The 16,856-nt window shown below is 39.3% G+C and overlaps 1 protein-coding gene across 4 annotated transcripts in view; it reads right to left on the bottom strand.

Moving 5' to 3' along the window:
• The window catches only part of cadm1a (cell adhesion molecule 1a), a 363,398-nt gene that overhangs the window by 39,240 nt on the left and 307,302 nt on the right, over window positions 1-16,856 (bottom strand). For all 4 annotated transcript variants that reach the window (XM_068053970.1, XM_068053971.1, XM_068053972.1 and 1 more), the window contains 3 exons: window positions 10,858-10,954; window positions 8,684-8,853; window positions 1,086-1,157 (listed from right to left, as the gene is read on the bottom strand). In XM_068053970.1, coding sequence (XP_067910071.1) covers window positions 1,086-1,157; window positions 8,684-8,853; window positions 10,858-10,954 — 339 coding nt within the window. The remainder of the gene's footprint in view (window positions 1-1,085; window positions 1,158-8,683; window positions 8,854-10,857; window positions 10,955-16,856) is intronic.

Genomic DNA, 16,856 nt, shown 5'->3' with positions numbered 1-16,856 from the left:
GAAGCAGGATGACATTCAGCTCTTTTAGCCTGCTCTGCGCTTCAATAAGATCATAGCTGATCTTCAACCTTAACTTCATCTCCTCACACTATCCCCATATCCCTTAATTCCCTTTGTACTCAAATATCTATCGATCTCTGTCTTGAATCTACTCAACGACTAAGCATCCACAGCTCTTTGAGGTGGAGAATTCCAAAGATTCACAACTTTTTGTGTGCAGAAATTTCTCCTCATCGCAATCCTAAATGGCTGACCCCTTATTCGGAGACTGTGCCCTTTAGTTCTAGACTTCCCAGTTAGGGAAAACATCCTAACATCCACCCTGTCAATCCGCTTAAGAATTTTATTTATCACGCATGCAATGCACTAACATGGAATGCATTGGTATGAATTATTGTGCGATGTGCCCCTCATGTAATAGGTTCCTTATCTTTCCTCGTGTCCAAACAGAAAAATGTTGGAAAAGCATATTTTCATGAAGATAGCAACCCTTTTCCACATTAAAAAAAAGCTGATTGCAATTGTCTTTCTTCTCACTGACTGAATCCTGCACTTCAGTTTGAAAAAAATAAGCTGATGAAGGTGGGAAAGTTTCAAGGTTAAATCTTTGGGTTGACATCCATTTGCTGTTGTAAGCCTTTGCTAAAAGATTAGCAGAATCCTGCTTTTGTCAGGGGTCCCCAGTAGTCAAACTAAATAGCTAATAAGAATACTACATCTAGCACAATGGGTCAGCCAAAAAAAAACTCTTCAGCAGTGAGGGCTTGTAAGAATGCTAGAAACCCAAGAAGTTTTTTGTTTGGAAAAAAAAAAGTGATCCTGTATTGCAGAGTATTTTTCAGAAGACTGGGCATCCTTCCTCTGAAAGCATAAGCAAGCAGCCATCAGGAGATCTCAATCTGACAATACAAAATTAACAGCCATTCTGTCAGGAAATTAATTCCTATGAGGCGCCATTTCAATTTGCACCCTGAAGCTCTGTCAGTGGGGTTCAACTTAGATTCTCACAAACTGCTGCTGATATTCCAATATACCAAAAAAAGTCGCATTGAGGGCAAAAGCAAGATGGTATGTGGGTACTGTACCTTCAGTGATGGTGGGGATGGTTGTGGTAGTAGTGGTGGTTGTAGTGGGAGGTGGGATAGTAGTGGGTGCATCTAGATGGTAAAAAGGAAAAAATGAATAAAAACACAAATGAAATACACAACATTTTTCACACAAAAATCACAAAAACTAAAAGAAAAATTGTAAATAAATAAATTCTAATTTTTTTGGCTCGTGTGATGGCTTTTTCCAAATCGAGTTCTCTACCTCCAGTCACCACCCCCATCATACACCATTCCCAAGCATGGAAAAAACTCTGCGATATAAAACAAAAATGCCACAGGCTTCATCTAATGCTAAAGAAATGGAAAGCAATCATAAGCAGTAGATAAATCTCAGATGGTTTTTTAATGTGCTTCCTTGTGTTTTCTACAACTTTTCAAAGATATTAAAATAATTACTGCGCACGGTTAATGGCATTGTTAGTTGTTATGGGTTTAAGATGGTTGACTACAAAATATAGGCTTGACAGCAAAATCATATTTTGTGAGCAATTCAATGTAGCAGAACACCTCAGTGTGATGAGATGTTATTAGCTTGGAGATGCTGCTGAGTGCGGTGCTGCAGAGATGGAAAGTATGCAAAAGGAATATCGATGAAAGGTCTCATTAATCAGTCTACTTACAAAGGCTTTTGAAAATGGAATTCTGGACTTATGTACTTTTTTTTTTACAAAAAGCTCAATTTCCACAATATATTCTAGGTACTCAAGCTGTCAGCAGGTAAAAGGAGAATTATTTTAAAACAGGCGTGACTTCAAGGAGTGCATAAGCCAAGACTCCAGGTGGAAACTTACTAAAGTTATAACGCTTTTCTGCCCATTTAACAATTTTGATAAAACAAAATATCCCCCAGACTACAACTAACGAGATGTTCCACTGCAAAGGCTTTGGGTGTGAAACCTTCATCTGACAGGAAGGCAGCACAACATGGCATACAAGAACTCCAGTGCCCCAATCTCCAGGAATGGCGGGAAACAATTCAGCATGAGTGCTTTTCCATACTGGAGATCTTGATTTCAGCAGTGCCATCATGAAAACAAGCAAGGTGGAAATCGGATTGTGCCACCAAGGTTGAGGTGGTAGAAGTAGAGGACAAAAATAAAATGGACTTGGTCGCCATAGGTCTCCTTCATTTACTGCCGAACCAGTGACCATCTTAGTATTACTGATGACCCATGGCATATTAAGGGAAAGGAAATGGATGGAAGGTCTAATATGTTAAAATACAAAACTCATCTAACTGTACAGCGTCAATGTTACTTAATTTTTCTGAAAACATGGAGGTATCATCATCAAAGTGAGGAGGAAACTCAAACGATCTCAGTTATGAATAAAAAATGTCAATATTAAGGGACTGTACTTTAAAACAAAAAACATTTATCTCCCTTATGCCAATGAAAATTTGAATTAAATCTAGTACCATTACAGTGATAGAGAAAAATGCTTTTGAAAGAACCAGCTGTGTTTGGTACGCAGAATTTTTAAAATTTCAATTTTCACCATGTGCACATCATGGTGCGTGGTCACTTTAACAGACTGATGATGCAGTATGATCATTGCAGTGAAATTTAACCTATTGGAAATATTTACTGTAAATTCTCAATCTAGATTACTGATGGGAATCAATTAAAATTCTGTTGTGTGATGGGATGAATTCTTATTAAAGAGAAAAAAAAAAATCAATGTTTAAAATCCCGGAAACTAAACCTGAAACTTCATTGCCAACTTTACATGGGTCTCATGGTTTTCTGGGGAATGTTCACTGTTTTGTGGGTACACAACCCCAAATTCTGGAAAGTCATGACATAATTCAGCAAAACTCTTTCTGCATAGTGAGGGGACCAACAGAGTTGTGGCCCATCAAAAGATTCAAGATTTTAAACATCACTACTATACAGTAAGAAAGACCATCAAGATTTTGCAAGCCAAATTCTTGAATTTTGATGGACAGGAATGCAAGTAGAAAAATGTTGCATGTAAGCAGTGATGCTCAATTAAGTTAATTTTTTGGCCAATCAAAATTACTTGTCTTGACCTCCCTGCTAACATACTTGCAAGTTTAGCCAAACATGAGCATTTCACTTTGAACTGTGAAATATAGAATAACTTGTTCCAAGTTTGGTTGTATTTTTGCTCAACTCTTGCTGTGAAGTTTCTACACCAGCCTCACAAATCGCCCACAGGCGACTAAGGTCTTGGCACTTGTCCCTTGCTACCAGTATAGCACCATCATTGCTGAAATATCTCAAGATGCATTTGCAGTAAATTATCACATCACAGTGGGATATGCGCAAGACATTTCTTGAAAAAGCCATCATTCGAACCAGAAAACACTGCTACACAAATGATCGGGGGGTGTCTTATCTAATAGGGGAAAATAGACTCATGAAATTGACCCAAGACTTACTCAAATAAAATGAAAGTGAAAATTGCCACATAGCAGGAGTTTCACAAAAGGGAGAAGGAAATTCGGAAAATGGTCGGTTTGCCCATGCCATAAATTTAAATTTCTCTTTGACAATGGCTTTGACATATCTCTTAATATAAGATGCCTGGTGTGCCAGATCTGCTTTACCTGGCAGTGAATAAATAACGCAAACCACTAACCTCCTCCCACCGACTACTGGTTCAATAAAATATTAACGTGCTTTTATAGAAGCACAACTTTTAATTCATAGGCATTACCTTTTATAAATAGAAATCATTTGGAGATACCAATAAAAATGCTTGTAAATAGGTCAGTCTCATCCGTGTAAGGAGCACTTTCACAAGAATTAACAGCTTGTTTGTGATGTTACATATAATGGGAAAGCAACTCAATTTACACGGAATGGAAATGTTTTAGGAATTTCATTGAAAGAAATGAACAAAAGCATTGCTGTTTTTAATACGTTGGAACTCCTGCATGTGCCATTGATGCTGTGAAAACAGATGACAAGAGTTGAAACATAGATCTACAACAGAACAGCAGCTGTAAAACCCAACACAGAAAAGGTGAGCATCTTTAAAATGTCCTTGTGCTGAATGTGTGTCCAAGGCAAACGCTCTCATTTCGATTAAACAAAGTGTTCTATATGATATTTTCCTAAATTTTTACTGTGAATTGAAAATATGTTTTTAGATCAGTTGTTGGCATAAAATGCCAATCAAATTTCAGCATAAATTAATTTAAAATACCACTTTTATAGAATTGTAATAATGGCAACAATTCTGTACTTTCCTATCAATTAACAACAAATAAATCTAATCTCTTTGAATTGTTTGTAACTGCAGAGAATTTTATTCGACAGATATCAGAGACCAAAGTATTTTGGAACAAATTAAATAGGATTAATAGCTACTTTTATACCAGTTCGTGGATTGCACCAACATTTCATAGTTAACACAAATTAGAACAAGAGGGCTAGATTTTATGTCAGGTGACAATTGAGTCTCCAGCAGGTCGAGTTTATTTTAGGTCTGCACATATTGCTCCGCATATCCCACTTCTAGAAAGTGGGAGCGTTAAAAAGAATAATTTACCTTAGCCTCTTTTTTCTTTGATTTGTTTAAACAGCAAGCAATGATGGCACAGTGGGGTGGTGAAAAGCTGGAGTTACAGTGCCTGACAGCGTGAGTGAGCTGGTATTAACATGCACAATTGAAGCTGGAGCACCACTGGGTTAATGATCATCTCTCTAGTGATGTTAATTCAGCTTACTCATGCTGTTGGCTCAGTAACACTCTCAAGCCAGTAATCCCGATGCTGTCACTGATGCTCGTTTAAAAAAATTAAATGAACAGAAAGGCAGAAACGAAAGGCCATTGCAGTTAATAATTCTTTCTAACAAAGCTTTTTCATAAAGGGGTATCAAAGGTAACAATGCTGATTTAAATGCTATCTCACTGCTCAAGACAGACTGCAGAAATAAAATAAGTCGAGGGAGGTCTACAGTTTATGAAAGACTTCTAGATGGCAACATAATTCATATCTGTTGCACAGCCTGAAATTGCCTATTTTGTAAACTGCCTTCTGGAACTAAACCATGAAAATTATTGGTTTTATCAGACATGCACTCAGTTAAATTAGCTTTGAACATCCATTATGCAACACCAATCAAAGAGAGAGGTTAAAACCACACCATCACCATGTGGGGAGGGAAGGGTTCCTGAAGGGGCGCCACTTCCAAGAGTTTAGGCACAAAAAAACCTCAACCCCTGAGCTCATGCAGTCTCTTGTATTGCCTGGGATTCAACTTTAATGCATTTGTGGGTCCACAGTATGTCTAGCATAATTGGCAAGACCACACTTCAGACTCATTTTAGTGGGAAAATAGAGAGCTCGTCTGAAATGGTTTGGCCGCATTTTTGTCAGCCAGCTATGCCATAGGCTCATTCTGAAACAGCATGGAGCTGCACTTAAATGCCACACTTCCTGCAGGAATTAATGGCAGGAGGAATCTGGTCAATTTTAGCATGACAACATCAGTTGCACGCTGACTGAACACTCACTGAAATCCAGCGAAAGGGGCATAATTCATTGCAACTATCATCAAGAACTCAACTTTTAAACCTATTACGATTAGGATTAGGATTTAGTTTGGGCAATAGATAGAAGAGAATTTTTATTTAGTTGGAATGAGAAGCTGTTAGAATACAGACTCTTAAGGTACCAACGGAGCTCTCAATGCACATTACTCAGTTATAATACAGTGACTGAAACATGAAGGCTCATCTGAAAAACAGAACAAGTTGAAATGAACTGTATTATTCCACACAGCTCAATCGCTGCATCATATATTTGAGAGGCCCATTGAAACAGTACTGCCAGACTGCATCCCATTAGATTGGTACTCTTATATTTAAAATGTGCATTATGTCCCATCTCAGTTAGAGATTAGACCAGAAGAAATGTTCCCAATTACCAATTCAACAGCTGCCAGCTGTTTTTGAAGTGAAATGAATCCTTCAGTTTCTATAGTCGTCTGTATTTTGGAGTAAAATTTGTTAGGCTATTTGTATTTTATTGAAATTGTGGCATATCTCCAAGAAGCAGTGGATTTCATTTGTACAAAGCAAATCAGGAATAGGCTGATCTCAAGTGGATATGCTGAATTCCACAACGATGGGATACAGAAACATCCACATCAGAAACGCTACTGATGGCATACCATTGCTGTCAGTACTGTTCAAGAGAGAAGGCAATTATGGATAAGCACTATCCTGCTTGGTCATCTCCATTTTTTAAACTAACATTACAACCCTTTTATCTTTTGGGTCTATTCTGTGGATGCTCTGCACTATTACCTTCAGCAAGGTTAGCAGTGGATATTTTGAGCTGAAGTTAGCCAGAGGATTGCGTTGGAGTGTGCCGGCTCTACAACACTCCTCTCTTCGGACAGATTGCAGGCTGGCTTTTCTCCCCCATACGATTTCCAAATATTTGCTAAAACTCATCCAATAATCAGACTGGGTGGAAAAAAGCAAGCTAACCTGTTTCCAGTTACTTCTGTCTTTCTTACATTATCAAGGCACATTAAAACATTTCCTCGTTTCAGCTCACTGAGATAGCAATGTTCTGTGTAGGAGAGGAAACCAAAGGCCCACTGGCAGCTGTTCACTGCAAATATATCAATAGGTAGATCAGGCTGTTTTACAATGGCCATTATTTCTTTGGGGAGTTTTGTTAAATCCAGCTATGCTATCAAAGAGGGCATTTCATTACTTCAGTGTCAGACCACCTGTTAGATGCCCAGGTATTCTGTTCAACAGCATGGTATGAGGAAGATCTCCTTCTTTGGCTCACTGTCCACTTTTGTGTAATTATGCTCTGCAAAGCATCATAGGGCATTTCTCTACAGTAAAGGTGCTATTTAAATGCAAGTTGTTCCTACGTTTACACCCTATACTTGCAGCACTAATTTAGTTTTGCTGCAGGTTAACACCATTAATGCTGTGCAGCAGACAGTCTCCAATGGCTCCCTTGACTGACATCACCCCAGAGAATCCACTGCAATATTTGCTGAATAAACAGATGGTGTTCAGGGCTCTATTGAAGAACTCGATGAAGTACAATGCCTTTCAAAAAATTTTTTTTCAAATTAGAATCCCATGGAGGTGATCTATCAGGATACACTCATCCTTCATTGTACTTAACCATAAAATTAGCCTTGCCTTAAATTGAGATGCATTCTCAAAATAAGTGTATTGTGCGTGTGCCGCATTTAGCTCCGACTTGGCAGCTTTCAGAGAATCTTCCTGTATTACTGCACTATCGTTTTGCAAAATGCTATGGGGAGGATACTATGAGCAGGGTACATGCCACTCGCAAGGAAACATTATATAAACATGCACACAATCAATGCAATATATGCATTAGGTTTAAAGGACTCAGCTTATTATATACCACTTCATTTTTGATTAATAACATGACAATAGTTCAATAGAAAGCTGAATATTGTTTGCACGGAGAAAAATTACTTGATGCATCGAGACTTTCCATTTCAGATTGTACTAACCTATGAAAATATAACTTGGACTTAAGACATCTGGTGGCCTATTCATTGCAACAGTGCACGTACTTAAGCGATGTCTGAGGCTATTAGTTATTCAAATATATCTGCCAACAGTAGATGGCACTGATTAATTCTTGGCTGGGTTGGGTATCTCAATTGGGGCGGGGAAGAAGAGGGATAAGAAATGAACTCTGTGATCATCCTCCCGTTTTCAAAGAGGTCAACTGAGCTGATCATAAAGCAACTTTAATGGTGACCAGCGAGAATGTTTCCTTACTCCAGGCAAGAGGCAGGAAGGGACAAATGGGGAAAATATTGAATAAGCAATCCCTATGATGCCATTTGCATGAACTCAGCTCCAACACGAGTTTACAAATAAAGATAAACTTTGGTTTGTTAAAACATTTAATTTTTAACGGAATGGGGTGGAAAAGAACCCACAAAATGATGCCAATACCAAGCTCCGTATTTCCAAAACCAAATATAAAATGGACAATACATTTTCAGCCTCACTGCACAAACAGATCTGCTTCAACATGGTCACTCATTCACTTCAATGCCTTGATGAGGTTACTTGCTACAGTCAGCAATTCAACCCGGACAGCTTCATCTCCATGAAGTTCGAAGCCAATGGAAAAGATGTCATGACTGTGGATGAGCTACATTCGAAAAATTTTCCATTAAATGTTTAGCATTTAGTAGCAGGAATGGGTTTTTCATCAAGGCAAACAGAAAAATTTTAAGTGCTTTATACACATGGAACATTAGTCTCCAGATATTCAAAATTCAGTGGTATACAATAAGTACTGGATTCCACACTACAATCATACAATTTTGAAAAGCGTAGAAGATTTATGATTAGTAAATAAAAGCATCTAGAACCATTTTCCAGCTCTGAATTACTGTCATTTATACACATTCTATGACCTTTTTTCCCATTCACTTTACATTCAAAAGACAAATTACATTTCTAACATGCAAATAACTACTAGCAACAAAAGATAATTTAAAAAAGGCTAACAGCTGAGAGAGAGAGAGAGAGAGAGAGGGGGTACATCAGCTTTAGATAGGAATTATACATACCATAGACATACAAGACATAATCGTCATAGGATTCGCCAACATCGTTGAGAGCCCTGCAGCGGTATGTCCCATTGTCAGTTTTATTTAGGGACTCGAGGACTAATTTCTCTACAAACAAAAGGGTACGATCAGGCATTTCCTCATCTAGTCGCTGCCAGGTGAGTTTAGGCCTGCAGAACAACATTTGTAAGATTGAATTGAGTATAGTGTGCATAAAGTTTCCTCGCTCACTTACCCCTTTCCTTTTGGGCTGATATTTATGCTTCATAATTTTTCATTATAAATCATCTGAAACACACTGGTGAAAAGAAACTGGTTTTCTCAGTCATAAATTGTAAACTTTTCCACCTCAGGACAAAATATCATAAAACCACCAATGTTTTCTTTTCACTTCACCTGTCCAGATCTGTACTTCACACAAGTCATAAAGTTGTGTGTGATTAAGAGAAATACCATGCAGTTTGTCGGCACCTCTAAGGAATTTTGCTTGTGACAATTTTGGCTGATGACCAAAAAATGAGCTTTTACAATAACAGGTTGATCACCCTTGTAATGCTTTGGTTGAATCCCTTCTATGGGCAATGTCCTTTGTTCCATCACAATCCAGCTAAGTGGAAACGTTCCACCTGAAGGAAGCTATATTGATTGCTGAAATACATCTTGCTATCAAGACTTCCCCAGGCAACTGAATTTTATCTTTTACACTGAGGGAGTCAAGTAGTTTTTGGCTTAAGTGAGGTTCAAGGGCAGGGGATTATTGGACCAGGAAGCACAGATGTAATTAAGTTCCCATTTTGAAGTGATACATTCTGTTCTTTATATTTCTATTATCAGTTTCTCTGTCCACATTGATCACAGAAATTGTCTATGTACACTGGTCACGCTGCAACTAACATGCTCACTGCACTTGGGCAGGGAGGTAAGTGCTTAATTATCCCATGCTAAATTTACATAGGCAGTTTCCATGATAAACATGGTTGTAAGAAGTTAGAAAAGAAAAAATTGAAAAGAGTGCGCACACAGATGCAAGATTTTTTTTTAATAGCATATTGATTTGCTCACAACCAATTTTCCACCATCCTCTCAAGGCACTGGTTCATACAGGGGGATGGTTCCATAGTTGCTGCCACTATTATTTGCTCTAGTAGCCATTTTTCTAAGTGAGTCAAGATAGCTTCAGCCGACTATTGGGTGGTAGAGCATAGCATAGCCAAGGCCACCCAGTTCTTTAACCAAGAGACCTTTGATCAACATTCACACATTAGACACTTTTCAAGAAATGCTGGAAACACTCAGGTCAGGCAGCATCTGTGGAGATAGAAATAGAGTTATCGTTTCAGGTCTGTGACCTTTCATCAGATCCGATCTGAAATATTAACTCTGTTTCTCTCTTCACAGATGCTGCCTGACCTGAGTGTTTCCAGCATTTTCTGTTTTATTACAGATTTCCAGAATCTGCAGTACTTTGCTTTTGTTTCAGATACTTTCCAACACTGCATAGCAGCAAGGAGCAGGACTGTGTGGCTGAATTTGCTCTCCTTTAGCCAAGGGCACTGAGGCCAACCATGGGAACCTAGGCAAACTGCAGCCGCAGAAGATAATCACCTAACTCAGCCCCGATCTGAAATCAACGTTGAGATCTTCCTGGTCTGCAAAAAACAACTCCACTTCATGCAGTGCATATATATGCCAATAAACACAGCCATCTGTTAGTGAAATGACTAATGCGCCAAGAGGAATAATAATGAAATGGAAAGAATACTTCTGTATCAATTGACTTAATAAATTAAAAATGACTGTGAAAAAATGTTCCCCAACTTTGGTGTTGACGTCCTACATAGCATTTATAAAAGGAGTGTTTTGTTAACAGAAGCCCATTTAAAAAATTTGGAAATTATATAATTGATAATTGAAGTTAAATCTGGATTTAAGTCCGTGATGCTGGTATGGAGCCGACATGACACACACAAACCTACGTTGCAAATATCATTGTTGAAGCACCTTAGATAAATGGCCTTTTCCATCAATTTAAATTTGAAATGTATTACAGCAATAAGAGCTCTGCATGAAACTAAGAAGCCCAGGAATTGGTTAACTGTGTGTAAAAATAAATAAAGTAACTGTAACAAAACAGGTTTGAAGGTTTGATGCAGGTTTGAAGCAGACACACTTACTGTGGTTTCCCATTGGCAGTGCAAACCAGCTCCAGATTGTCCCCTTCTCTCGTCAGACCTTGCGGATAGCTTACAGTAACTTGTACTTGGGGCTTATCTGGAGAAATAATTGAAAGATAATTCAATACTTGTTCTGAAAGAAGTTTCACTCTTCCTTTTCCTCTGAGGACTTTCCCAAGGTGCAACCCCACACATTTACGAGAGCTAATGCTCAAGAATGGAGTGGGATGCAGTTCATGTGGTGGATTTTGCTCGGTAACCCTAGCCATTGGCCATAGAAGACACTCACACAACACAGCAAGCGTCATCAACAACAACATCCTCTGACTCCCCACCCCTTCCCATATGCAGCAAACTGCACCAAGATCTCCCTTACCTTCTTCCCCCAATTGTAGGGTTTATCTCTGTAAAATCAGGCAATTAACAGCTCAACAAAATATTGACTGAACTAATCCTGGTGGTGCCAGAATGGCTGGGATGACAGCTAAATGAGAGACTCAACCCTTTGCCACTTGGCTAAAGAACACATGACACAACAATGTGTTAGTAAGCAAGGACAAGCACTTTAACCTGTCATTAATTTGTAAATATCAGTGCTTACATACCATGAATTTTAAAATATCATTTCTTGCCAAGATTTCTATTGTAGGTCTCCAGTCCTATTTTATACAGTGGATTGTTTTTAATGTAGAATTTCTCAACATGTTTTCTTAAAATTTTGACTTTGAAACTCATTTGTTCTATAGTCAGGATAAAGGAAAAGCTGAGAGATCCAGAAATCCAAAATAAAAACAAAACATACTGGAAATGTGAAGAAGATTCATCAGCTTCTGAAAAATTATTTCACATTTTGTTTGGAAACTCCAGCCTAATTATCGGATATGCATTATTTTGATGCTGGGGCTAATCCTCTTATCTTAAATGGGTTGCTACTGACATTAACATATGAGCAATTTAATAATCTCAGCATTTCAGTCACAACTACTGCTTTGATTTGTGCTGTGTGCTTTCTTTGAGTTCAGTATGGTTCATCCTATGCATTATTTCTTGAATGCATGCAACTAATTAAACTAACCAACTCAAAATGCAAATGCATTTTTCAAAAGGGCTAAAGTAAGTAATTTAGTGTTTATGAAATGTGGGATTTTGTAATCATACATTTTTAATGTGTATTTAAATCAACTGTCCTTTTTATACTTTTCTATACAATATATCTCATGCTGTTTAGCTCAATCTTTTTAAATATATAATCCCTGTATGATTAAAAATGAAAACAGATTAACTTTATTTGCTGCAGATTTACAAGATTGTTACGTAGAGTTTGAAAATTGCAGATACAATTATAGAGGATATATTCACCATATTTGGAATTTGTGGTTAGTGCAAGCACACTTTTAAAATTGAACACAATTACTGTATTACGCAAGATCAATAAGAGATCGCATGAGCAGCTTCATGTCTCTTCCATATATACCATTCATTTTATGAACAGAGGCAAGATCAGAAGTAGGATCGATGTCAAGCTCATTCTGGTCTACCTCAACTGGCCAGAGATAGGCACAGTAGATAAGCTATCTGAGTGGGACAGGCAACAGGAATGACATTCAAAGACCTGTTTTTACTTCAGTGACTCTACACATTGGAATTCGCTTCAAATGATCACTGTTTATGGTAATCAGTTGGCTTCATGGATCAAATCTTGATTTGCCATTTATGTTCGTGCGTTTGCACTCATTATAATTATCAACAGGTGTGCTGATGTAGAAATCAATTTTATTGTTATATGGCAAGGAAGAGATTTTGCAATTTGTGCCTATTAATGAGAATGTGAACCGATTTCCCTGCCTTGTATATAAAAACACCCTTAGCTTTACTTTTATTCTGTGCGCACGAGCTGGCACTGATTTGAAACGCCTCGTGCAATAACCTGGATGACATTTGCTGAATTTTAACACATTGACGGCACACCGAGACTTGCAGGAAACTTGTGGACTCAGATTTTGTAAAGGGAAATAAAAGCTAAAAAAACAGAGTGACAAAAGCAACACCGAGACTGTAGTGAAGAGAAACACTCATTGTGTCAACGTCACAAGTAGTGACCATCAACTCTAATATCACACTTTGGGAATGGGGAATGATCGAATTTATGATGCTGACTGGCATTCTTTGTAATCAATGGTTCTCTACAATTAATTAAACAGAGAAAAGCTAAAGATTTGTTCTGGACCATTCATACTTAGATGTTTCTAATTAATGTATTTATAGTACTCAAAATTTGTGGCACTCTATTCCACCAATAAAACAAATAAAATCAGTTCTTCTTCACTAGCACACTGGCACAGCAGTCCAGTGTAGTAATTTGTATATACTGATCTTCCCACTTTTTTCATTAAACCGAATTTCATAGTATCCTCTTAGTAGAAATTCTCCGTGACTTACACAGTAGTGGGCTGGGAAGAAAAGCAGTACTTCAGTTTAAAATTACTTAATTGCCCTCCAAACTTGGATTATGCCCCTTGTGAATACTGTGGTCATTGCATCGAAACTAAATGCCACAACAATGTACAACAATTAAGATAGTAATTAATTGACTATATTCAATACGGATTCTGAGCAATACTTGTCTGTACGGGAGGAGAATTAAAATTCACGCTGAAATAAGAAAACCTCGGTACCAAATTGAAGAAATAAGCAAGCGACCAACCTGTTTAACAACTTGACAAATGATAGGGGCAAACACTCATCCACTCCAGGAAGAAATGCAGCACAGCACAGCATTAATGTTAGGTGACAAAAGAAAAGTGAGAAAAACCCCAACTAAATTCAGTAAACAGGGAGGTGAAGACATAGGAGAAGAAAGCAAGAAAGTGTATGTATGGCTTCTGAGCACAACCATCTGTCACTGGCACCAGTCAGTTCCATGGAACTCATTCATTAATTGGGTATGTGCTGTCGCTGGTATTGCAACAGAGCGCATGGCTCATTTATTATAGAACTTCAAGGCTCCCAAGTGTGAAGGAATTGATCCAAATTTTAAGAACTCTGTAGATCTCTGGAAGAAATGCAAAGCACCACCTTCAGGATTGCTGCTAAAAACTGAATCTTCATTTTCGACTCCTCCTTCCAGCACACTGCATGCTCCACCAAACACATATGATGGGCTCAAATGAACAACACACTATACAATACACTACATCACTCCCCTTCTTGATAAATGAGAGGTATATCATATATCCTTTAGAATCAATACAATATTTGAACTTCCAGAATGAGTTATCTATTTCATGGTGTGTTTCAATGGTTTGCTTTCATTGTTCTGCTGGGACATCACTTAGTAATATGATCGTTTAAGTATGTTGGACCTTTCTCCTCGCGAGTAGGAGAGCAACGTGCGACATCATGGGCTGTATTTTTAAGACTCCATGACAAAGTAGTAGGTGGCAGATGTGAATAAATGCAGCCCGCGTGTGCAGGCACCACGTCACGGAGCCACCGTGATTTCAATCGCGGCAGCTCATTTGCATGTCCGCGCGTCCGCCATCCCGCAATGATATGGACGGGGTGGGAAAGCTGTCACCAGCAACGGCATCTGGCGGCAAATGTGCAGGTGCCATTTTTAAAGGGCTGACAGCCCTCAATGAACATTTCAAATTAACGGGCAAGTTAAGTGAACGTTTTGCTCAAATAAACGTAATGACCTTTTTCCAGGCATTCTCCCACCAACCACACACCCCACCCCACCACCCCAATGGCATTGCACACCATTCCTGCCCTTTCCCGCACCTCCCCCCCCCTTTGGAATTCCTAAATTGAAAGTTCCCCCCACCCCCAAAGTTCGGCACCTTTGTTTTTTTTACACACCTCCCAACCAATTCACCCCCCTTGTAACCCTACTCCTCACCCTGCACAGAGAACAAAAACCTCACCCCCTCCCCACAGGTGTCATACTTCGTTTCCCCAAACTGGGATTCGAAGGCGCTGCATTGTCGGCCGCCTGAATGAAGATCGGCAGCAATTAAGGAGGAGACACGAGCATAATTAAATCAGGCATGTTAATTAATTTCTATATGTAAAGCATGGTCCAGTCGCCGAGCGGTGGGGTGGCCACCACGAGGCCTCGCCGCCGCCTGGTCTCCGCCGTATTGATCTTCATTGCTCCTCCCACCAGTGTTCCCGTCGGCGGAGGGGCTTTAAAATCCAGCCCCACGTGTTATCTCAATTAACTCATATGCTTCATCTGAAGTGTCAATGTCTGGATCGGCCACAATGCTTGTGGATGTCATTTGCAACACTTTGGAGAATGACACATTCCATGTGATGATTTGAGAACTACATTTAGCAGTGATCAATGATCCTTTTGTGTTTGTCATAGCAAATGGCTGGATGTCATAAGGGGTTGTTTGCTTTCCAATATAACCATCATGTTTTACAAGCACTTTGTCTCCTGGCTTTAACGGTGCAGTTCTGTTTCGCTTTGCAGTTCATTCTCATGCAATCACACTCGCATAAGTGTTGATCATTAGCTTTGCGGGGTAGTTCAGGAAGACGTATGCGCATAGGATGAGCGAAGATAAGCATAGCTGGAGGCTTTCCAGTGGTCGCGTCGAGGGGTCTCCTGTAATTGCAAAGAAAACACATCTCCTGCTTCCACGACTTGCTCTCGGCAGTAGCTGTACGGAGCACTTTTTTCAAGGTATGCACAAATCTCTCAACTTCTCCATTAGCTCTTGGCCAACATGGTGTGATTTTTGGGAGAACAAAGCCAGGTAGTTCGCAACTTTACTGAACTCATCGCTGTTGAATGAGGGTCCATTGCTGCTTCTCACCATTTAAGGGACTCCAAACAAAGTAAAAATCTGATCAAGCTGTTGGACAACTACTTTTGCTGAGGTAGACGTAACTATTTCTATGACTGGGTATCTGTTGTAGTCGTCCATGATGACGAGCAAGTGCTTGTCACGGGGCAAGCCTATGAAGTCAACGCTAACTTCAATCTAGGGGCCTGCAGCTAGCTCATATATGTCGAGAAAATCACATGCGGTCAATTCCCAGGAACCAAAACTTTGCCCGAAGAAGTTGCTTGGTTCTTACAAAACCCTGGTGACCCTCGTGCTATTTCTACAACAGATTCTCTCAAATGACTGCAGAATGGCAATGCAGTTGCTGCGTAACATGTGATCAGAAATGGTTGCAACTTTGAGGTCATTTTGAACAGTCAAGGCTTTATAAGGGTGTGAGCAATTTCGTTTGTGGGTGCTCTCCCAATCTCATCTTTCCAGTTTTGTTTCCATAACTGTCATACATAGCTGCAATGCTTCATCATGTTTTGTTGCAACTGTGATGCAAACTAATTTTAGTGACTTTGACACCGCATTTATGCTCACATAGTTAACATGTTGTTCGGCAGTTTGTTCTTCTAACAGGACTGATTGGCTGCACAGGATGGTGCGAGGGGTAGTCTGGTGGCTTAAGCCAACACAGAACTTGTACTCTTGTAGTTTGAGTATTTAATGCTGTATTCAAGTAGGTGGCTTGCTATGCTATATTGAAAAGGCTCACTAGAGGCCTATGATCGGTTATCATTTCAAACTCGTAGCAGAGATTACAAGTAGAGATGGCAGTGTAGGATGCTCCACGTGATTAAGAGTGCTTCTCTGTTTGCAAATATCATTGTTCTACAGGCCTTAACAATCTGCTTGCCATCTCAACGATTGATGGGTGACTTGCTTTGTCTTTCTGCACGAGAACTGCACCTAAGCCAACCAGGCTCACATCCATGGCCAGCAGGGTGGTTTTCTCAGGCTTGAAGTAGGCAATTATGCAGCTTGCTGACAACTGTTGTTTGATCTGGTGTGCAGCCTGTTTGTGCGATTTAGTCCGCTTCCATTTGGTGGTCTCATTTGTTAGATTGCGGAGGGGAGCAGACAAGGTAGCGAGGTCAGGAATGAAACGACTACAGTATGTGATGTGTCCAAGCAGTCTTCAGATATTCATACGAA

The sequence above is a fragment of the Heterodontus francisci genome, chromosome 22 (genome assembly GCF_036365525.1).
Source record: "Heterodontus francisci isolate sHetFra1 chromosome 22, sHetFra1.hap1, whole genome shotgun sequence".
NCBI lineage: Eukaryota > Metazoa > Chordata > Chondrichthyes > Heterodontiformes > Heterodontidae > Heterodontus > Heterodontus francisci.
This window is presented reverse-complemented; position numbering and strand designations above follow the sequence as displayed.